Genomic DNA, 20,116 nt, shown 5'->3' with positions numbered 1-20,116 from the left:
AAATGCGAGAGTTCAATGACAGTGAGATAATAAAAACATTCGTGACTTGTGGTCGTTCTTGTCGATAAGAGTAGTTGAATTTTGTTGGCTGTGACGTGATATTGTATGTCAATGCCAACCTATTGTGATGGATCCCACAAATTTTAATAACATTAACGATTATACGGGCTAAGGGATGATTCATGAATGCAGAATATTAAATAGATTTCTGTTCTGATCTGTTTCTCTTAACTATTTTCAGAACTTTGAATAAGCAAAAAAAATAAAAGCTTGCTTTGATTTTTCATTGTTTCGCACTTCCGTGTCAGCCTGAGCGGGCTTTATATAAACGATGATATGGTGGGGGAATGATACCTTGCAGCGCAATGGAGAAGGAAACCAAGCCAGCCGCTATCCACAATCCTCCAATATTGATGAGTGAGGGATTAGTTAAGGTGTGTTCAAATTTGTCTTCACCATTTTTTCATTGGCTTCATGCTCATTACGTATTTTGAGCTTATTCACTTCATTATTCTTCACCTTCTGATCGAGTATGGTGTGACAGTACATTCTGGAGAGCGGTGTTTACCCGCGCGAATCAGAGCCTCTAAGAGAGTTGAGGAATGCTACTGAAAACCACCCTCTGTAATTCCCCCCCCCCTCCTTTTCTTCTTCCTTTTCATCCTTTATCTATCACTTCGATTTCATCGAATTTCAATCCTATTTTTTTAGGAACTTTCTGGCCTCTTCCCCGGATGCGGGTCAGCTCATGGCATTGCTCTTGAAGCTCCTGAATCCGAAAAAGACAATTGAAGTTGGAGTTTTCACTGGCTACTCCCTTCTCCTCACTGCGCTTAACATTCCTGATGATGGAAAGGTCTATTTCATGTCAAGTCCATTATGTAATTGTCCTTTCCTGTGCCTGAAAATCGATTAATTGCAGATTATAGCGTTGGATCCAGACAGAAATTCTTACGAAATTGGGCTTCCGTTCATCAAGAAGGCCGGCGTGGAGCACAAGATTCAGTTCTTGCAATCACCAGCTCTGCCAGTTCTGGATAAACTCTTAAAAGATGTAAGCACACTCTGTTCTCTAATCTCGCACATAACTTCCAATTTAATTATGTGGAAGAGAAAAACTGATCTGGTTGTGGAATGATGGGATGCAGCCGGCAAACGATGGAAGCTTTGACTTCGCGTTCGTGGATGCGGACAAGAACAACTACTGGAATTACCATGAGAGGCTGATGAAATTGGTGAGGATCGGAGGGATAATCGCGTACGATGACACACTTTGGGGTGGAATGGTAGCGATGGCGGAAGAGGAAGTTCCAGAGGACAAAAGGGAATGGAGGAAGCAAGCAATTGCCTTCAACAAAGCGATCGCGGCTGATTCTCGTGTGGAGCTCACGCTCGCCTCCGTCGGCGATGGCCTCACCATCTGCAGGCGCCTTCTCTGATTTTAAATTTTCGTGCCAATCTCTTTGGGATTACCAGTAACCTTCCTACGCACTTTCGGTAGTAAATGGGGATAGTTGGAGCTAGAGCCCAAAATAATGTATAGCAATAAATTGAATATTTCATGTTCACATGATCCTACCGTATATATGTGCTTGTGTATTTATAAAAGCCATGTAAAATATATAAGATCATTTTGTGTTAAATTACTCATAATGTTTGTTACCGGGGTCATTTTAATGATCGCTCCGTATCATTTAGTACTTTGTTTGAATACCTGCATATAAACATTATGAGTTGAGATTTATTTAGAGGCTTGAACTTGATCTGCCAGGATGCCATAATTTTTATCACATGGATCCTTGTGATTTATGAGGATTGCTAATAAGGATAATGACAATATGTCTCGGCTTTGCTAAATAGTATAATAACTAAATTTTAGGGGCCTGCTTTTGCATTTTAACTTAAACTCCGTTTGCTGCTTGTAGTAAGTACCCTTGTATATATGCTAAGCATAAACTTCTTTAGCAAATTTTTTTGAATGCCTACTTTTTTTTTTGTTGACATTTTGAATGCACACTCACAGGAGTTGTTGGTCACTATATCATTTGATCCTTGGTATAAATAGTGGTTTACAAATGGGGTGAATTGAAATTGATTCGGATTCTTGAACACGTAAAGCTGTCATGATTTTGTTAAATGCATCGCTTGAGATCTATAAAAGTTGCATGTGTAGTTGGTTTGATAATTGCTGTATTTTAATTTAAAATAGCTAGGTTTCATGACTTTGGTATTTGAATTTGTATCTCTAATTTAATTCTACCATATATACTCAATGGAATTTGTATCACTTCACGCTTAATCTAAATGTGCAAAATGCTTGTGGGGAGCTTTACTTTTGATGTTTAGCGTTATCCATGCTTTTGTAGCTTTCTTACATGTTTGTTAGATATTATTCTATTTGGTCAATTCCTCTTGTGAGAATAGTTGCAAATTTTATTACCATTTTATACATATTGGGATCTATCATAATACCATATGTGGCTTACTGGAAGCTTATTATAATTAAAAGAAATTTAATCTTTTGGTCCTTTAATTTTTAAGTCCATTAATTATGACTTGGTACATGGTATTTAAATTTTTGACTTACTTATGATCTACTCTCTTATTTTTGTCATTGTGAATAAAGCAGCAGGCATGCTGGTGAAAAAGGAGCCAAACATCGCCGAAGGAGCTGTGTTGCTCCATCTGATTTTCTGGAGTCTTATAAAGTTGAATAGTATGTAATTTTAGGGGATGTCTATGTTGGGCACAAAAGGAAGGAAAAAAAAAAGTTTGATGCCAACCACAGCTTGAACCAACAAAGAAAAAAGATCATCAACAACCCATTAAAGTCATGATACTACTCATCCTGTCCTTAATATAGGACCCAATTTTTGAGTTAGTTTTAGTCCTAAATATAAGACTAATTTATCATATTTATCAATTTTCTCTAAATTACCCCTATAGATACTTCCTCAACCATAATCAAGTAGAAGAGGAAGATAGGGTATTAAGAAAGATGATTATGGTGTTTTAGAAAAATGTGTCACTTTTCTTATAATCAACTAACTTACCTAACTTCCTTAATCTAATCAAATTAGTTAAATGGATCTTATATTAAGAATCAGATAAGTATTAAATTTGTTCAAAAGGAAAAAAATCATACTACCTCTGACTTTTAATATAAGAATTAGTTTGGCTTTTAATTTGGCCATAAATATAAAATTCCAGTCCACTTTATCTTTCATATTTATCTATTTTTTTCTAAAGGTGATCCTTGAAATAATGATAGTTCTAACTAATAAATTTGATTAGTAACGATATTTTAGAAAAAATGACACATATTTATTATAAATAACCAACTTAATAAATTTTATTAATATATTTAAATTAATTAACTAATTTTTTTTGGGTGAAATAATTAACTAACTTTTATATTTATGTCATTCCACCTACAGTGTTGTTTGACTTGAGTTGCGGCGGCTCCCATTAGATTTTTTTTTTGATAATGCGGCTCCCATTAGATTTAACTTGCATTATTTTTGTTTTCGCTATGACTATCCTACTGCCGCCCTTGCGTCGTCAAAAATAAGGAAACGTTTGATGAAAATCAAATTATAAATTTAGAAGTAATTTTACAAAGTTCAAGATAAATATACAAGAAACAAATTTATCTCCATTTATGCAAAAATATTATTTTTAAAGTGTTATTAAGAGCTTCTAAACACCTCCTAAGTAAAACATATTTTGACTGTGCATAAGTAGTAAACTGGAACAGAGGAAAATATAACAAAACATTCTGAAAAATAATTTTTAAATTTAAAATATTTGAAATTACGGCAATACTATTAAATTACGTAAATAGCTATAACTTTAGTCTATTCTAAAATTTTATTAAAAGGGGACAATATATAAACTAATTTAAAAATTTGTCAGATGTAAAGAATTAATTCGCCAATATATTCTTTAATTTTTTATAACATAAAGAATATTTTTTAAAATGAAAAATTAGCTAAAAGTTCCTCTTTAACGAATTAATTGGGAAATGGGAGCTGTAATAAATGTAAAGGTGTGAACCCTTTAAATGTCAGTAAATGTGATAGGAAAAAAACCATATTGTTCTAATGGATGCTAATTGCATATAACAAATCCTTATTTACATATCAAGGATTCTAATTACATATGGTAGATACTTAGTTGCATGTGGGATCTTATGGCATATTATGAATCCTAATTGCACATCGTTGGTCTCATATGCAATTCGGCATTCTCAATATGCAATTAGAACAACGCATGTGTAATTATGGATCAATAATATGCAATTAGGATTTGTGATAAGCAATAAAGTCTCATATGTAATTAGAATCACCAATATACAATTTTGGATTAATACATTTAATTAGGATCTGTGATATGTGATGAAATATCATATGCAACTAGATATTTATAATATGCAATTAGAATTAATAATATGCAAATTTGATCAATGATATGTAATTAGGATCCGTAATATACAATGATATCCCATATGTAACTAGGCATCCACCATATGTAATTAGGACATGTGATATACAAGTGAGGATCCATCATATGCAATTAGTATCCATCAAGGCAATAAGATCTTTTGCTTATCATGCTTACTGACATTTGAAGGATTCACACTTTTACATTTATTACATGTACCATTTCCCAATCAATTTATCAAAGAGAGACTTTTAACCAATTTTACTAATCCATGCATTATTTAAATGAATCTTTGATACTTGTTGTATTATAGTATTATAAAAAAAAGTTTTATTTTAATATATAACAGTTTCATATGATTTAGACTGTCATAAACAAAAACGTTTGGCCCAAAAAAAAAGGCTGTCAAAAACAAAAACATAGTTTTAATCAGGGTTCATACCTTAAACTTCAAATAAGTGAATAGCTAAGCGGAATAATGAACCAAACATCCAAAAGCACTCGATCAAGACAAAAGAACAGACTGATTTGTTTATTTATTTATTTTTTCCCGACTCACCTATCCTAACCCTCTTCACAGGAGGGACACCCACCCACCCACACACCCAAGCACAACACACACACTCTTCCCGCAAGCCACATGGGGATTCAATGTCATTTGAGCCAAAGCTCATCGGCAAGAACAGACTGATTGCGCTTACGTCCAGGCCGATATTCATCTTCATTCTGAAATTTTTGTATATTACAAGAACCTTGAAGTCTCTACGGACACGTCCAAATCTATTAATTTCTGACTTTCAAGATCTCCCTACTGCTTCCTCTTCTGAAATGAAAGGCCTTGCGCCTTGCCCACTCTTGACTTGCAGATTTACGCGTAGCCTGATACATGTTCTCGACCTCGACCATCACCAAAACCTATAATACATTGTTAACTTTGTGAATTAACTCATGACCAGTACCTATTGCTGTGACCTCAACTGTCCTACGGGATTTCCCTGAAGTTGCGTCTAGGAATCGCTTTTCTGAATTTCCTTCTAACACACCGGATACTCAGTAACGGACGTCGTAACGATGGACCTCAGTTCACCCACTGTTGTAGATTCGAGGCTTCTCTCCAGTGTGGATTGCGATTTTTTTTTTTTTTGGCCATTAGGTGTGGATTGCTAATTAATTTCTTCTCCAGTGCGGACTACTAGGTTTCTCTTTGGTGGGGTTTATGACTTCACATGTTGGATTCTTTTTCCCACTTTTGGTAACAGCAAAACGTTACTCTCTTGGTCGCAGTTTATGTGTTAGCTCCTTGGGGATGGTTTTGGACTTTGCGCTTCCTCACTGCACCGTCTACCCCAGAAAGACATTCCACAAGGACTGCCTGAGTGCCAAGTAAGTGTCCAGTATCTCATCTCCAACCCAAAGCCAAGGCTAGAGTGTTGAAACAACATTATATCTCAAAGAACCTGAACCATTTAGGGACGCATATGCAAGACTTACCTGGACTTATCTTTGCGCACAAATGTACAACATAGCACAATGCCCTATGATTTAACTAGGACGTACAACTCTATTATCGTCCAGATCATTCTGGACAAAAGCAGATTTTCCTTCCCGATATAATCATCATAGTTTGCGAGATAACAATTTGGTCTTATACTTCTATTCCATCAGCATACAGGAAAAAACCATCAGCTAGAGAAGACAGCATGAGAAGATTCTAATATACATCCCATTCATCAAGCATGAAATGAGAACTGATACAAAATTCATGCGGGACAAAGTAAGAACAAGTTATTAGACAACAAAACCAGATTGGATGATGATGGACAAACATTTCCCCACCCGTTTCATTCAATAAGAACAAGTCAATACCAATTATAGCTCATGCCAAATTAACATCGCAATGATTGATTCTAGTGAAAGTAACCAAGAACTTGACCACCAACATTCCGCTTAATGGCCTCCTCATGATCCAAAACGCCTTCAGGAGTTGTAATCACAACATAACCCCACTGCACAGAGGGAGAAGGACAACATCATTATGACCCTTTTGCCTTTCTTTCAGTTCACAAGGAGAAATAAAGAGCATTTCAGACAAACTACAGTCTTCATATTGAAGCCTCCATCAATTATAAACAACTGCTCAGAACACTAAACGTTAAATAAAGTGGGAAGCTTCTACAAACCTGATGTGTTGGAAGAGTTTTCAATCTGTATTTTTCAATGTCTATTGCCTTGATATCTTGTCGGAATGTAAGAGCTCTGCAATCCTTAATCCTGCCTTGAAGTTCAACTGTTATCCTCCCCACTCTATGAGGATCAAAGACTTCAAAGTCCTTGATATAGCCTATCACGAATTACTTCAAATTTTTTATATTGAAATTCACAAGACGAATAGAAGACGCTACAATGTTAAAAGTTCTAACTCAGAAACTCAACGGTCTTGAATCTCAATAATAATAGTAGTAGTAGTAGTAGTAACTCAACGATCTTGAATCTCAATAATAATAATAATAGTAGTAGTAGTAGCAGCAGCAGCAGCAGCAGTAATAGTAATAATAGTAGGAGTAGTAATAGTTCAAGATGCGGCAACAGATTATCAGTTCAACCGTCAAGTAAGAATAACAGGATGAAAAACCACCTTCTTAATAGCAAATTATAAACGACCCAAAACATAGTGAGTAAGGGTAGCTCAAATTAATCGCCAATGAATTACAAAGGGGATTCAACGTTGTGCTTCAGGTATACAAAGAAATCAACAGGACACAAGATTTTTCCATTCATTTACTAATTAATTCCAGGGTGAATAACAAGAAATTCATAGGAAAAGATTTCATTTTTTCCTTTTTCATAAAAAAATGATTGACCTAATCAGAGAATCTAGTTCCTTAAATTGAACCCTTAGCATATCATTGAAACTTTACCTCGGTCTTTCATGATCCTGAGAAAGGAGGATATGACGGTGGAGATGGGCTTCAACTGCACGGAAGCTTTCCCCCTCCTCTCTGCATTCACCATAGTTCTTAGAGCGTCATTCAGAATTCTCCTCCCCATCTCCAATCCTCTCCCTCGTATTCCGCCTAACCAAGAATACAGTCCAGTGTTGATGGCGAATCCAAGGTCGACCCGCCGGTAAAGAAGGGTTTTGCTGAACTGATATTTTCGAACTAGTAATAATAATTAAAATATTGGGCCATCGGGCTTTTGTAAATGAAGCCCAAGCTCCTCCTTTTTGGGGCTGTTTACTGCCTCCCTTTTCTTTTTTGGTGAACGCTTTTTATTGCATTTCCTTTGAGAGGGGAAAATGACCCCAAAAAAAGGAGACAATTACAATAAGATCCTTAAAAAAATAAAATAATTCCAAAACAAATCTCAAAAACTGTCATTCTCTATTCTGAAACTTGTCCTTACAAGCTATTTAAGTTGTTATTGAGAATTTTAATACCCCTATTTTTTAAAAAATAAAAAATAAACCCCTCGACAAAGACTATGTTGGATAGGTGACCATTAGGTCACCAATAATTTTTTAACATTATAATGCAATATATATATATATATATATATATAAGTTAACTCATTTGCTCTGATTGCAACTCATGACAACAATTTATTTGGAAATGATAAGTTTTAATTAGAAAATAACAAATCTAAACTTGAGATTAACAAGGTATTTTTTCTTATATGTAACACAAAATAACATATAAATTAATTAAAAATGACAACAATTTATCTGGGAATAACAAGTTTTGATTAGAATATGATAAGTTTAAACTTAAGATTAACAATACATTTTTTTTTTATACATAATGTGAAACAATGTGTGAATTAATTAAAAATGACAACAATTTATATGGAAATGACAAGTCTTATTTATAAAATGACAAATCTAAACTTAAGAATAACAAAACATTTTTTCCTGATAAATATCGTGAAATAACACGTGAATTAATTAAAAATGATATTGTTAATTCCAAATTTAGACTTGTCATTTCTCAATCAAGACTTATCATTTTCATATAAATTGTTGCCCGTTTTTATTAATTCATATGTTAATTCACATTATATGTAAGAAAAAACACCTTGTTAATATCAAGTTTTGACTTGTTATTTCTAGATAAATTGTTGTTATAAGCTGAAACTAGAATAAAGAAGTTAGCTTATGATTTTTTTTCCCATATTGGTGGCCTAATGATTATTTTTTTTATTAGCCCAAATGACTATGGAGTGGTGGGATTAAATTCCACCCCAACCACTTCCCTTAAATAGTTTCTCATGACTAAAAATTTTTTTTGTCACAAATAAAAAAACTCTGTTGGTAGCCACCATGGGGGAATGAAATTTTGATTATTAATAGAGCACAATGATATCGTACGATTCATATAGCTAATCTCACATAGTAAAATAAGACTTATTATTGTTGTTTAAATTTCAATTTAGATTTACTTTTCATTCTTGTTATTTTCAACCCTTAGACAATTTCATGTTTTTTTAAGGGTTAATTAATCCGCAAGTTCTTGTAGTTTTAACCAATCTTGAATTAGGTCCTTATAGTTTTTTTTTCTTTTTATCAGGTCCTTATACTTTTATTTGTTTTTAATTAAGTCCTCACATTTATTTTTCTTTTTATTAAGTCCTTATAATTTCACTAAATTTTTAATTAGGTCCATCTAGTTTTAATTTTTATTTATTAATTAAATAAATTAATACTGAAATATAAAATATTAATAATTAAATTAAATTAATAATTATATAATAAAAGATAAGTAATATAATTAATTAATTCAGGAAAATTTTCTAGAACAATTAATTTTTTTTGCAAAAAAATTATTACAATAATTTATTATTTTTAGAATATTATTGTTTATAAACTAATATTAAAGAATAAATACTATTTTATGTTTATAGAGTAGTACTATTATAATTTATAAAATAAAGAATAAAAAATTTAGGGACTTAATTAAAAATAAGGTGAACTTATAAGGACTTGATAAAAAAAAAATAAATGCAAGGATTTAATTAAAAACAGGTAAAAGTATAAGAACCTGATAAAAAAAATTATAAAGACCTAATTCAAAATTAATTGAAACTATAAGGACTTTCAGATTAATTATCCCATTTTTTTAATTGTCATTTTCCCTTAAGAGAATAGGTGAACACGACCACTCCTTTTTTTTTTTTTTTTTAATTGCGTATACCAAAAAGAAGAAAAGGACCAAACAGCCCCACCTGCTTGAGGGAGAATCCGAATTCCCACCACCAAGATGTATAGCAATAGACATGATGCATCTAGCTGCCTGACATGAGACGCTGCTCAAAGTTTCGACTGGAAAAAGGCAGAGAAGACAAATAAGAAAAAGAAAGAAGGCACGGAAACAAAAAGCAGCGTGGGGTGTCACCGTCCAAGGAGGTGCTTCTTCGGCCGAGACGAATGGATTTACTTCCGGCAGAGATGAGGCCGATCTCGAAGAAGCAAGGATTTCGGTCGCTGAAGCTGGTGAATGTGGACCTGGACCAGGTTCTTGCAGAGCAACCCGTTGGCGTGGACTATGGTAGACTTGACAATGGACTACACTACTATGTTCGACGCAATTCCAAGCCTCGAATGAGAGCTGCTCTTGCACTTGCAGTCAAAGCTGGGTAAGTTCCTTTTTTCCTCTAACTGTTTCGTTCATTCAATGCTAATTACTAGTTGGTGCTTATATTTAATAATTCTTTAGGCTGCTATTTGATCCACCCTAGAAATCCTGGATTATTTTGCTGTTTGGGGAATTAAAAATGCATTTATGTGCGGCAACAGAGGCTTTGGGATTGAAAGCCATAACTTAGCATGGTAAACTAGAAATTCTTTGAATTTAAGGAAAACCTGGAGGTCCTGTACAATCTGGCTGGGGATTGAACGGTATTTCTGTTGATATCTTGATGAATGTGGATGGAATTCGGAATGGTGGAGTGAAGACTATATATGATGTTGATATGAAGGAAATGAATTTTCTATTAGCCCATTGGTCATGTGGGAAAGCATTTGCTTTCTTCGATCTTATGCGAGTTTGAAAATTCTCCAACTATGAAATTATGAAAATTTAACTGATTATCATTTTATATCTTCACTGATTATTCTTGCTTGTGACTTGGCTACATTTCCTAGAGAGGGGAGGGCTGCTAACTGTAAAAGTCATGATCAATAACGATAGGCTTTTAACCATATATCATAAAAGAATTCAACAATTGGACAAAACAAATACACGCTTTGTCAACTTTTATACGTCTGAATGTCCCTCAGCTTTCAAAATTGAAAATCAGCCTCCTGGATTTTTATTCTTCATCATTGAAAACCTCACTGCTACTCATGAATTCTTTGAACATTGAAATTGACGATATATTCTCATTTTTTTAGCAGCTAACTTATGAATTCTTGTAACATCTGAATTGTTCTGGTGAATTAATCATCTCTATGATGCATTACTTAGCCATTTGAATTATTGAACAAACTTTAGAAATTTTTTATGTATTCTGATTGCAAGTTAGCGGACATACCAATTCATGGCAGGTCAGTTCTGGAAGAAGAAGATGAACGTGGTGTTGCTCACATTGTTGAGCATCTTGCATTCAGTGCCACAAAGAGATATACAAATCATGACATTGTTAAATTTCTTGAAAGTATTGGGGCAGAGTTTGGAGCTTGTCAAAACGCTGTAACATCTTCTGATGACACAGTTTATGAGCTCTTTGTTCCGGTTGACAAGCCTGAACTATTGTCTCAAGCCATTTCAGTTTTGGCAGAATTCAGTTCAGAGGTAGTGAGGAAGCAGAATTCAATATTGCTGGAACTAATTGGTTCTTTATTGAGTATATGACTGGATTGTTCTGTTCAGATTCGAGTTTCAAAAGATGACTTGGAGAAAGAAAGAGGAGCAGTGATGGAAGAATACAGGGGCAACAGGAATGCAACAGGAAGGCTGCAGGATGCACATTGGAGCTTGTTGATGGAAGGCTCAAAGGTACTTGTATCTGTTACAAGCTATTTCACAATTTTCTTACATGTAACAATGATTCATTAGTTACTGCTTTTTGGGCATAATCTTTTAGATGTGATTCTTGTTCTTAAACATCTTACACTTAATTTCTTTGCTTTTTAGACATATTTGTTTGTTCGAATTAGTAGCCTTCTCTTCTCAATTTTAGCAGGAACACTTATTTTAAGACAAGCCTTTGTTAATTTTTTGAGATCAAAGGAAGCATTTTTTCACTGTTGAAATGATTTTTTAGATAAGAGATGACTGTTAAAAAATCTACATATCTAGTAAATTTATAGGAGGTCACATTGTTTACAAGCCATGGACACCATGACTTGCTATCAATTTCATGTCATTTTCATAGAAGGCTTAATTGGTTGCAGTATGCTGAAAGGCTTCCAATTGGGCTAGAGAAAGTAATCCGGACAGTTTCTCCTGAAACGGTGAAGCACTTTTACGAGAAATGGTACCATTTAAGCAATATGGCGGTGATAGCTGTTGGAGATTTCTCTGATACACAGGTTATATTGCACTTTACCTTTTTGTGTTCATAATGGACACCTGGAAGCATTGTCAGGTCAAGATTTCTGAATGCTCTCCTTTCTCTATCTCAGGGGGTGGTTGAGTTAATAAAGACTCATTTTGGTCAGAAAATTCCAGCGCCTGATCCTCCACGTATACCAGCATTTCTGGTTCCATCACATGAGGAGCCACGATTTTCATGTTTTGTTGAATCTGAAGCTGCTGGGGTAAGTAAGTAACAAAGAATAATATGTTTTTGCAAGTTTACAGGGCTACTTTAGTGACTTACTCTGCATGGAAGATGATATATTACTCTGGATTTGAACAATGACAGTCTGCAGTTATGATTAGCTATAAGATACCGGCAGAGGAGCTGAAGACAGTAAAAGACTACAGAAATTTACTTGCTGAATCCATGTTCCTGTATGCTTTAAATCAGAGATTCTTTAAAATATCTCGTAGAAAAGATCCACCCTATTTCTCATGCTCAGCTGCTGCTGATGTTTTAGTTCGTCCACTAAAGGCTTATATAATGACTTCATCGTGTAAAGAAAAAGGAACCATTGACGCCCTAGAGTCAATGCTAACAGAGGTGCTTTTAATCTGGCTAAATTCGAGCTGCAATTTGTTTTTTGAACTATCTCCATTTCCATCTTTTTACCTCTTGTTTTATGATTTATAACAACATTAATAGGTTGTGAGGGTACGACTTCATGGCTTTTCCGAGCGTGAAATATCTATAGTTCGTGCATTACTCATGTCAGAGATTGAATCTGCTTATTTGGAGCGAGATCAAATTCAATCCACCAGCTTGAGAGATGAATATTTACAAGTAAGTTGATATTCAATATGTTATATGATTGTATGATGGATATTGACCAATAAACTGTAATTGATGTTAGGGAATAATTGTTCACTTTTGTAGCATTTCCTTCACAATGAACCTATTGTTGGGATTGAGTATGAGGCTCAACTCCAAAAGACTCTTCTACCGCGTGAGTTCATAAGTCATGTGCTTGTATCTTCTGGTATCAAATTTTGAAAAATATATTCTGACAGGCTTTATAGTTGAGTTGATACAAGTTTTCTGTATCCTTAGAAATATCGGCATCAGAAGTCTCTGATTATTCAGAGAAGTTGAGGACATCATGCAGTTGTGTCATAAAGACCATTGAGCCCCAAGCTTTTGCGGTAGCTGATGATCTGAAAAATGTTGTGAAGAAAGTCAATCTTCTTGAGGAAGAGGGTAGAATCTCTCCTTGGGATGATGAACACATTCCAGAAGAAATAGTCACTACAAAGCCAGATATGGGGTGAGTTGAAGCCTCTTTTCTTTTGTATGTTATGATTTGTTGATGCTTCTTCAATGTCCAATCCTAGATCCCACAAAACATAAATCAATTGAGTGCCGTTCATGATCATATATCCGTGGAATGGTTATGCAGTCTAGTCTCTTGTTTTCATATGTGATTTTATTCTCAGTTTTACTGACTCACAGAAGATCGTTCTATCTTATAAGCGTTAAAATGTTATGCAATCAAGTTTTCTTCAAGTTAAATTTGATAGTTTGAAACTTCCAAGCGTTATTATATTCTTGATGTATTCTTTATGATTGTATTTAAATGTCTGATCTTAACTATATTTTTTGGTTATTGATTTATTTCCCCTTTTTATTAGGAGTATTGTACATCAATTTGAATATCCAAATATTGGAGCTACTGAACTAGTTCTGTCTAATGGCATGCGAGTGTGCTATAAGGGCACAGACTTTCTCGATGACCAGGTTCCAATTCTTACCAGCATTACTTGTTGAAATTTTTACGTGTTTTTTTCAAACAGATTGTATTGGGGTGCTCCTCATAAATGTTATGGAACTTTGTTGTTTCTTGATTATACTATTGACAATTGGAGTGGAACTTTATCAAATTATATGACATGATCCCTTGAGAAAATTAAGTTTGACTATTTCAAGAACATAGAGAATAGAGAAGTGAGGGTGTGTGTTGAAAGGTGGAAGTAACTTTGTGAGCATGAGGAAGTCATTTAAATGCTCTAATAAGGAGTGGCTAGGTGAATTGGTTAAGACAATAACTGGATCAAAGGATGATCGAGATGGAATACAAATGTTATAGGCTCTTGAGTGTGTTTTGTAGATGCATAATTATCACCAGCAAGGATGGAATTTTTGTTACCGTATCAACAAAAATGAATAATGAAGCTGTAATTCTGAACAAAAGTTGAAGCTTTTGCTTTAACTTTCAAACTAGATGGCCAGTTGGCCATTACTATTGGAAAAATGGGATTTTATTACATGTGTAATGTGGTATCTTAGAGACTAGAAGTAGAGAGAGTGAAGAGAGAAGAGAGTTAGAGGAGATAGAGAAGAAGTTTAGAGAGAAGAGGGGAAAACTGAATCATACGCTCAATATTTATAAGATGACAGATAAGGTTTATACAGAGGTTAAGATGCTGTTTATAGGCATCCCACCAACTGCCTAATTAGCATAACTAACCAGCAACTAGAACTACCCAAACTACCCGTCAGCCTTTATTGAATTAGTAAGCCAAATATTAACCCACGTGGCTTATTGAACTAGTGACCACCCCTAGAACCCATATTATTTATTCTATGGTTACACAACAATGTGGAAATGAGAAAATATTTAGAGGCTGCTCTTTTTTTATTAGTTTGACCTTGGCGGACCAGAGAACAAAGAATTGGCTTTTCATATCTGCACATATTCAGACGTCTAGTTAATTAGTATTAGGTGTTGGAATGTGAACTTCACATCACTATAACGAGTTTAATATGCTCTTCAATAATTGCTTGCTATTTCAAGAATGTGTAAATTTCAAGATAATGTTCTTCCCCCCTCCCTAAGTGCTTTGGCTACTTGTTATGTGCTGTGCACAGAAGAAGCCCATAGTCATTTTGAGCATTTGCTTCTTACCATGTCCTCTGCATTATTGTGGAAGTTACTATTTTCATGCTGACTATAGTTTCCAAGACATTGGAGCTACTTTCATATTCTCAGTCAGCTGCATTTGCTGCTAGTTGGGTTCAGATTTGAAATTCTTTTTGTTAGCAAATGGATATTGATTCTAACGCATTCATGCAATTACTATCAGATATCAGCAAATACTCAGTTTCACTACTTTGGTGTTTCAATTTTAGTGCTGGTTCAAATATAATAATTATTGGCACTGAGCATGAATTAGCTTGTATCAGTCTCGATCTAAGCTTTGTCTCAACAGGTTATCTTCACAGGGTTCTCGTATGGGGGCTTGTCTGAACTGCCAGAGAGAGAGTATTTCTCTTGTTCAATGGGACCAACCATTGCTGGGGAAATTGGAGTATTTGGCTATAGACCATCTGTACTAATGGACATGCTTGCGGGCAAGAGAGCTGAAGTTGGGACAAAAATTGGAGCATATATGAGAACATTTTCTGGTGACTGTTCGCCTTCAGACCTTGAAACTGCTTTGCAGGTATATTTAAATTTATTGCAAAATTGTTTCGCTAGTTTGATCACAACTAAGAGTTGAATGTAGTTGTTCTTTACCAAGTGGAAGCATGATATAATATAGTCATATAACTAACGAGTAGTTACAGAAAGAGTGTGAAATAAGTTTGAACTTTGAACATTGAGATATTCTTAGTATCATGATTTATGCTCTGTAACTGTAGTATAACACATACAGTGGGTTCTTGATGTGATTGCAACTCTGGAAATATATTGCTCCTGTTGGGTTGCTGCTAATCTAAACAATTCATCATAAGATTGTAATTATCTTTCTGCGCAATCTCTCATTGTTTTGCTTATTTGGCCAGCTTGTCTATCAGTTGTTTACTACAAATTTAACACCAGGGGAAGAGGACGTCAAAATAGTCATGCAGATGGCTGAAGAAGCAGTCCGTGCTCAAGATAGGGATCCATATACTGCTTTTACAAACCGTGTGAAGGAGCTTAACTATGGAAACTCCTATTTTTTCAGAGTATATGCAACTAGTTTTGTGATTCCATTCAAATTTATAGACTGACTGGACCGTTCCTGACTTCTGAGTAAACTTTTTGTTTTTTTGGGCAGCCAATTAGAAAAAGTGATCTGCAAAAGGTTGATCCACTTAAAGCCTGCGAATATTTCAGCAATTGTTTCAAAGACCCATCAACTTTTACAGTTGTGATTGTTGGGAATATTGTTCCTTCTGTTGCAGTGCCATTAATATTGCAATATCTAGTGAGTTGGATCCATCTACCAAAAGCCTGATAACATTGAATTGATTAGATACCAATTGATTTCATCGATGCTTCGTGCAGGGTGGAATTCCAAATCCTCCTCAACCTGTTATGAACTTTAACCGTGATGACCTGAAAGGATTGCCTTTTACTTTTCCGACAACTATATCTAGGTAAATCAATGCATCTCTGACACAAACATTTGTCATCATGATTGTTGTGCAGTTTTATACGTGCGAGATTTGTAAATTCACTAGGCTCGTGATTTTTTTCTGATTTCAAAAGAAAACAGACATGTTCTTTTACATATTTCTAGTGAAAGAGATTGAATGCTGTCATTTCTCTATCACCTTTCATGGCATTTTAAAGATTAAGTAATGCATTTTGCTGATTAAAACATACTCTCTGCTTGTAGAGAAGTGGTTTGGAGCCCCATGGTAGAAGCGCAATGTTTGGTGCAGCTATGTTTTCCTGTGGAGCTGAAGAATGGAACCATGGTGTTTGATCTTTTTTATTTTTATTTTTTAATTACTCTCTTTCTCTGGCTGAGCTAGTGCAGTTATCTGGACTGTGTATAATTTATTATTGTATATACCACCAATTTTACTCCTGTGTTTTTTGGGGAATGATATGTCAGGTGGAAGAGATTCACTTTGTTGGCTTCTTGAGCAAGCTTCTTGAAACAAAAATGACACAGGTTCTTCGTTTTGAGCTTGGGCAGGTACATCGTGTTATCAGATGCAGCATCTTCCTTCAGTTGTCTAATGTGGAATGCTGAATTTTATGATTTAATTTGTCTACTAGATTTACTCCGTTGGTGTTTCAATATTCCTGGGTGGTAATAAACCCTCAAGAACAGGTGATGTTCGTGGTGACATCAGCATAAATTTCTCCTGTGATCCTAGGATATCTTCAAAGCTGGCAAGTCTTCTGTAGTTATAGAACTAATGAATTTCATAGTATTCAGGGAAGATTATTATATTTTGTCATAATGTTAACAGGTAGATCTTGCCTTGAATGAAATATTGCGTCTTCAAGAGGAAGGACCTTCTGATCAAGATGTTTCAAGCATCCTTGAAATTGAGCAAAGAGCTCATGAGAATGGACTGCAGGTTAATTTTGTCTTCAACCTTTTGTTATAGGCTTCACGGACTTTTTTTCAACTGCTAACACAAAATAATACTCATCTGGTCCTTAATATAACACTTGTTTCACTAATTTGACATAGTTTTTTTAAAATATCCTAATCATCTTCCTTAATATCTCCCATCGCTCTCCTACTTGATTATGGTTGAGGGAGTATCACTAGGGGTGATTTGGAAAAAATTGATAAATATGAAAAATAAGTCTTACATTTAGGACCAAGATTAGCTCCACAATTAGGTTCTACATTAAGAACCAGAGGAGTACATGCAAACAGACTAATCGATTTCCTGCACCCACCATCTCAACCATGATAAAGCTCAAAAAATATTTAAGATTTATGGGTGAAAGAGACTGTAATTACCCTCCTATCCTAACATCTGTTTCTATGTTGTGTATGCTTTTTCAGGAAAATTACTACTGGCTGGATAGGATTTTGCGCAGCTATCAGTCAAGAGTTTATTCTGGTGATGTTGGCAAGTCTTTTGAGGTTGGCGGTCTTGCTCTGTTTTGTTGCTTGTGATTTCCAAATACATGGAACTACCATCTGCCCTATTTGCTTTTTAGGTTTCCTTTACATAAATGGTTTTTTTTTTTGCCATAGAATTGGTCTCATGTATCATTTCCACATACTCCCTCTGGTCCTAAGTGTAAGAATCATTTTATAATATGATCTATGTTATAAAATGAGTCTTACAATTAGGACCGGAGGAGTATTTTTTCCCCCCCAAAGAAAATACCTTGCCTACATTTAACTTTCCAAATTTAAATCAAAATATTATTTTGATTTTCAAAACTCAAGCAAACCTCACTTAAATCAGGTGAGTTTGAAAAAAAGAAAGAATTTTTTTTCTTGGGAGGCTTGCGTAAGTTTCAAAAAGAGTTTAGTTTCATGTAATATCTGGAATATTCAAGGATAGTCAGGCGTCTTACTCCCTTTTCCGGCCGCATTATGATAGTAACTGTTAGAGTAACAAATCATCATCAATTTTTCCTTGCTGTGATCTTCACTTAGTCCCCGGAGACTTGCAGTTGCTGATTTCTACTTATTAAGGATTCTGTGTATAACTTAGTTGTGTAGCAAATAATGGTGAGAAGATAGGTCATGGTTTGTTACCCAGTTTTAAGTAAGATGAAAAGCAGTTAAATTTGTAATCATCCCTGCTGCAGATTCAAGATGAAGGGCGGTCGAAAGTTAGAGCAACTCTAACACCATCAACTGCACGGTTGGCACTACAAAGAATACTTCCTTTTCCGTGCAATAAACAGTATACTGTTGTGATTCTAAGGCCCAAAACATCTCCTTTCAAATTACTGAAATCAGCATTCGAATCTACTCAAACTAGCTACACCAGAGATGCGAAGGTTAGTTATCTGTAGGCCTCATTTGTTCATTTTGAAGTGGTGGAATCCTGATCTATAAATTGTAATGAGCATGCATCGTGACTCAAGAGTTCATAATTTTGTGACAGATTTTAGCTGGAATTGCTGGCCTAGCAGTTTTGGCGCTTGGTTTGTGGAGATATTCTCGGAGTACTCTGAAATCGTAGGCTCTAACGCAACAGGGCAAAATTTTTTTGAAGTTACTGAAAACAACTTAAAGGTGATTCTTCAATTCCTGACCAAACGTACATATTAAATATTTTACAAGTGGATTCTATTGCAGAACCAACAAATGCTTGTTTCGCCTTTTTGCGATGAGTGGGAGACGCATCCAAGTAGTAGTGGTCAATGTGAATAGTCACCGATGTTTTCTACTTTATTTGTTTCTAAAATCTCGTAATACTCGTGAAGCTAAAATGGGTCCGGTATGTTGTTTAGATAACATCAAATTGGGTGAGTTGCGTTATTAATTATATGTCCGTCCATGAATTATGCTATCCATTAATTATGTATTTAATGAAAATAAGCAAAAAGCCACTACATTTAATAAAATCTACTCCTCCGGTCCTTATTATAAGACCCCATTTGACTTTTTATTTGGTCCTAATTATAAGACCTCAATCCATTTTGTTACTTATATTTATGTATTTTTTTCTAAGATAATCCTTCTAATAATGATAGTTTTAGCCAATATACTTAATTAGCAAGGATATTTTAGGAATAACAACACTTATTTATTACAAATAACCAACTTAACTTACTTCCTTAATCTCCTCAAATAAGTCAATTGGGTCTTATAATTAGGATCGGAGGAGTATATAATTAAAATCTCTGTAATAAACCTTTCCTTCTATGATTATCATCATCAGCTACCAATTTAGCTCACCTTGAAATGATTGCGAGTGTTGGGGGGAATTTTTAATATTTTGAAATCCATTTTTTTAATTATTTAATAAATATATAGTTATTTAATCTAATTAGTAAAGCGAAAAAAGTGTTTGTGTGGCTGTGAACGTCCCAAAGTTTTTTTTTAATTAATAGCTTTGCTTCCCTCTAATTAAGTCGTGCAAAGTACGTTTCAATAAATTAAAAAAATTATACAATTAGAAATATAGATATAATGATTTATCATCATAAATGTAGTTCTTTGCTTTTGTATTTCAAATATCATATCAAGCAACACCCACCGATCCTTGCATAGCACGGGGAAAAGATTCTAGTCATGGGAGATACGGCGAGGGAAAAGCATTTGACTGGAAAAATATGGTAGCTTGGGCGGCTGATGAGTGATGGTGGACCGGGCTTCTTTCTGTTCCTTGCCTTTTTGCTTTTTTTGACCAGCACCTTGCGGGAATGGCGGATATAAAAGTTTGTCATGTA

At 34.7% G+C, this 20,116-nt stretch overlaps 3 protein-coding genes across 3 annotated transcripts; 2 read left to right on the top strand and 1 right to left on the bottom strand.

The window, feature by feature from the left end:
* The first annotated feature begins 350 nt into the window (after positions 1–350).
* Positions 351–1,725, top strand: LOC114762775 (probable caffeoyl-CoA O-methyltransferase At4g26220). Its single transcript, XM_028952354.1, has 5 exons — positions 351–434; positions 545–624; positions 712–856; positions 923–1,054; positions 1,149–1,725. Exons 1-5 carry the CDS (start codon positions 366–368, stop codon positions 1,437–1,439), a joined length of 717 nt encoding a protein of 238 aa, XP_028808187.1. The 5' UTR covers positions 351–365; the 3' UTR covers positions 1,440–1,725.
* A 4,356-nt stretch (positions 1,726–6,081) lies between these two features.
* On the bottom strand, positions 6,082–7,565 carry LOC114762766 (40S ribosomal protein S15a-5). The gene is made up of 3 exons (XM_028952345.1): positions 7,362–7,565; positions 6,624–6,784; positions 6,082–6,449 (listed from the first exon to the last, which is right to left on the bottom strand). The coding sequence occupies exons 1-3, from the start codon at positions 7,489–7,491 to the stop codon at positions 6,351–6,353; spliced, it is 390 nt and encodes a 129-aa protein (XP_028808178.1). The 5' UTR covers positions 7,492–7,565; the 3' UTR covers positions 6,082–6,350.
* Positions 7,566–9,670: 2,105 nt separating this feature from the next.
* On the top strand, positions 9,671–19,288 carry LOC114762757 (zinc protease PQQL-like). Its single transcript, XM_028952332.1, has 21 exons — positions 9,671–10,074; positions 10,985–11,231; positions 11,310–11,435; positions 11,834–11,971; positions 12,065–12,199; positions 12,307–12,564; positions 12,667–12,804; positions 12,898–12,967; positions 13,072–13,285; positions 13,650–13,755; positions 15,228–15,461; positions 15,805–15,969; positions 16,062–16,211; positions 16,292–16,383; positions 16,626–16,707; positions 16,848–16,931; positions 17,015–17,131; positions 17,212–17,322; positions 17,763–17,843; positions 18,524–18,718; positions 18,826–19,288. The coding sequence occupies exons 1-21, from the start codon at positions 9,866–9,868 to the stop codon at positions 18,901–18,903; spliced, it is 3,030 nt and encodes a 1,009-aa protein (XP_028808165.1). The 5' UTR covers positions 9,671–9,865; the 3' UTR covers positions 18,904–19,288.
* The last annotated feature ends 828 nt before the right edge of the window (positions 19,289–20,116 follow it).

The sequence above is a fragment of the Neltuma alba genome, unplaced genomic scaffold (genome assembly GCF_004799145.2).
Source record: "Neltuma alba isolate B1F8T4 unplaced genomic scaffold, ASM479914v2 tig00001749_pilon, whole genome shotgun sequence".
NCBI classification, from domain to species: domain Eukaryota; kingdom Viridiplantae; phylum Streptophyta; class Magnoliopsida; order Fabales; family Fabaceae; genus Neltuma; species Neltuma alba.
The sequence above is the reverse complement of the archived record's forward strand: the minus strand, read 5'-3'. Positions and strand labels throughout refer to the sequence as shown.

Excerpts from the sequence above, each read along its gene's own strand:
- LOC114762775 (XM_028952354.1), top strand. The coding sequence starts at position 366 with ATGGAGAAGGAAACCAAGCCAGCCGCTATCCACAATCCTCCAATATTG. Across the intron at positions 625-711 it reads GCTACTGAAAACCACCCTCT|GAACTTTCTGGCCTCTTCCC; the intron begins GTAATTCCCCCC and ends CTATTTTTTTAG. Across the intron at positions 857-922 it reads ACATTCCTGATGATGGAAAG|ATTATAGCGTTGGATCCAGA; the intron begins GTCTATTTCATG and ends GATTAATTGCAG.
- LOC114762757 (XM_028952332.1), top strand. The coding sequence starts at position 9,866 with ATGGATTTACTTCCGGCAGAGATGAGGCCGATCTCGAAGAAGCAAGGA. Across the intron at positions 12,968-13,071 it reads CCAAAAGACTCTTCTACCGC|AAATATCGGCATCAGAAGTC; the intron begins GTGAGTTCATAA and ends CTGTATCCTTAG. Across the intron at positions 13,756-15,227 it reads CAGACTTTCTCGATGACCAG|GTTATCTTCACAGGGTTCTC; the intron begins GTTCCAATTCTT and ends TTGTCTCAACAG.
- LOC114762766 (XM_028952345.1), bottom strand. The coding sequence starts at position 7,491 with ATGGGGAGGAGAATTCTGAATGACGCTCTAAGAACTATGGTGAATGCA. Across the intron at positions 6,785-7,361 it reads CAGGATCATGAAAGACCGAG|GCTATATCAAGGACTTTGAA; the intron begins GTAAAGTTTCAA and ends AATTCGTGATAG. Across the intron at positions 6,450-6,623 it reads AAACTCTTCCAACACATCAG|TGGGGTTATGTTGTGATTAC; the intron begins GTTTGTAGAAGC and ends CCCTCTGTGCAG.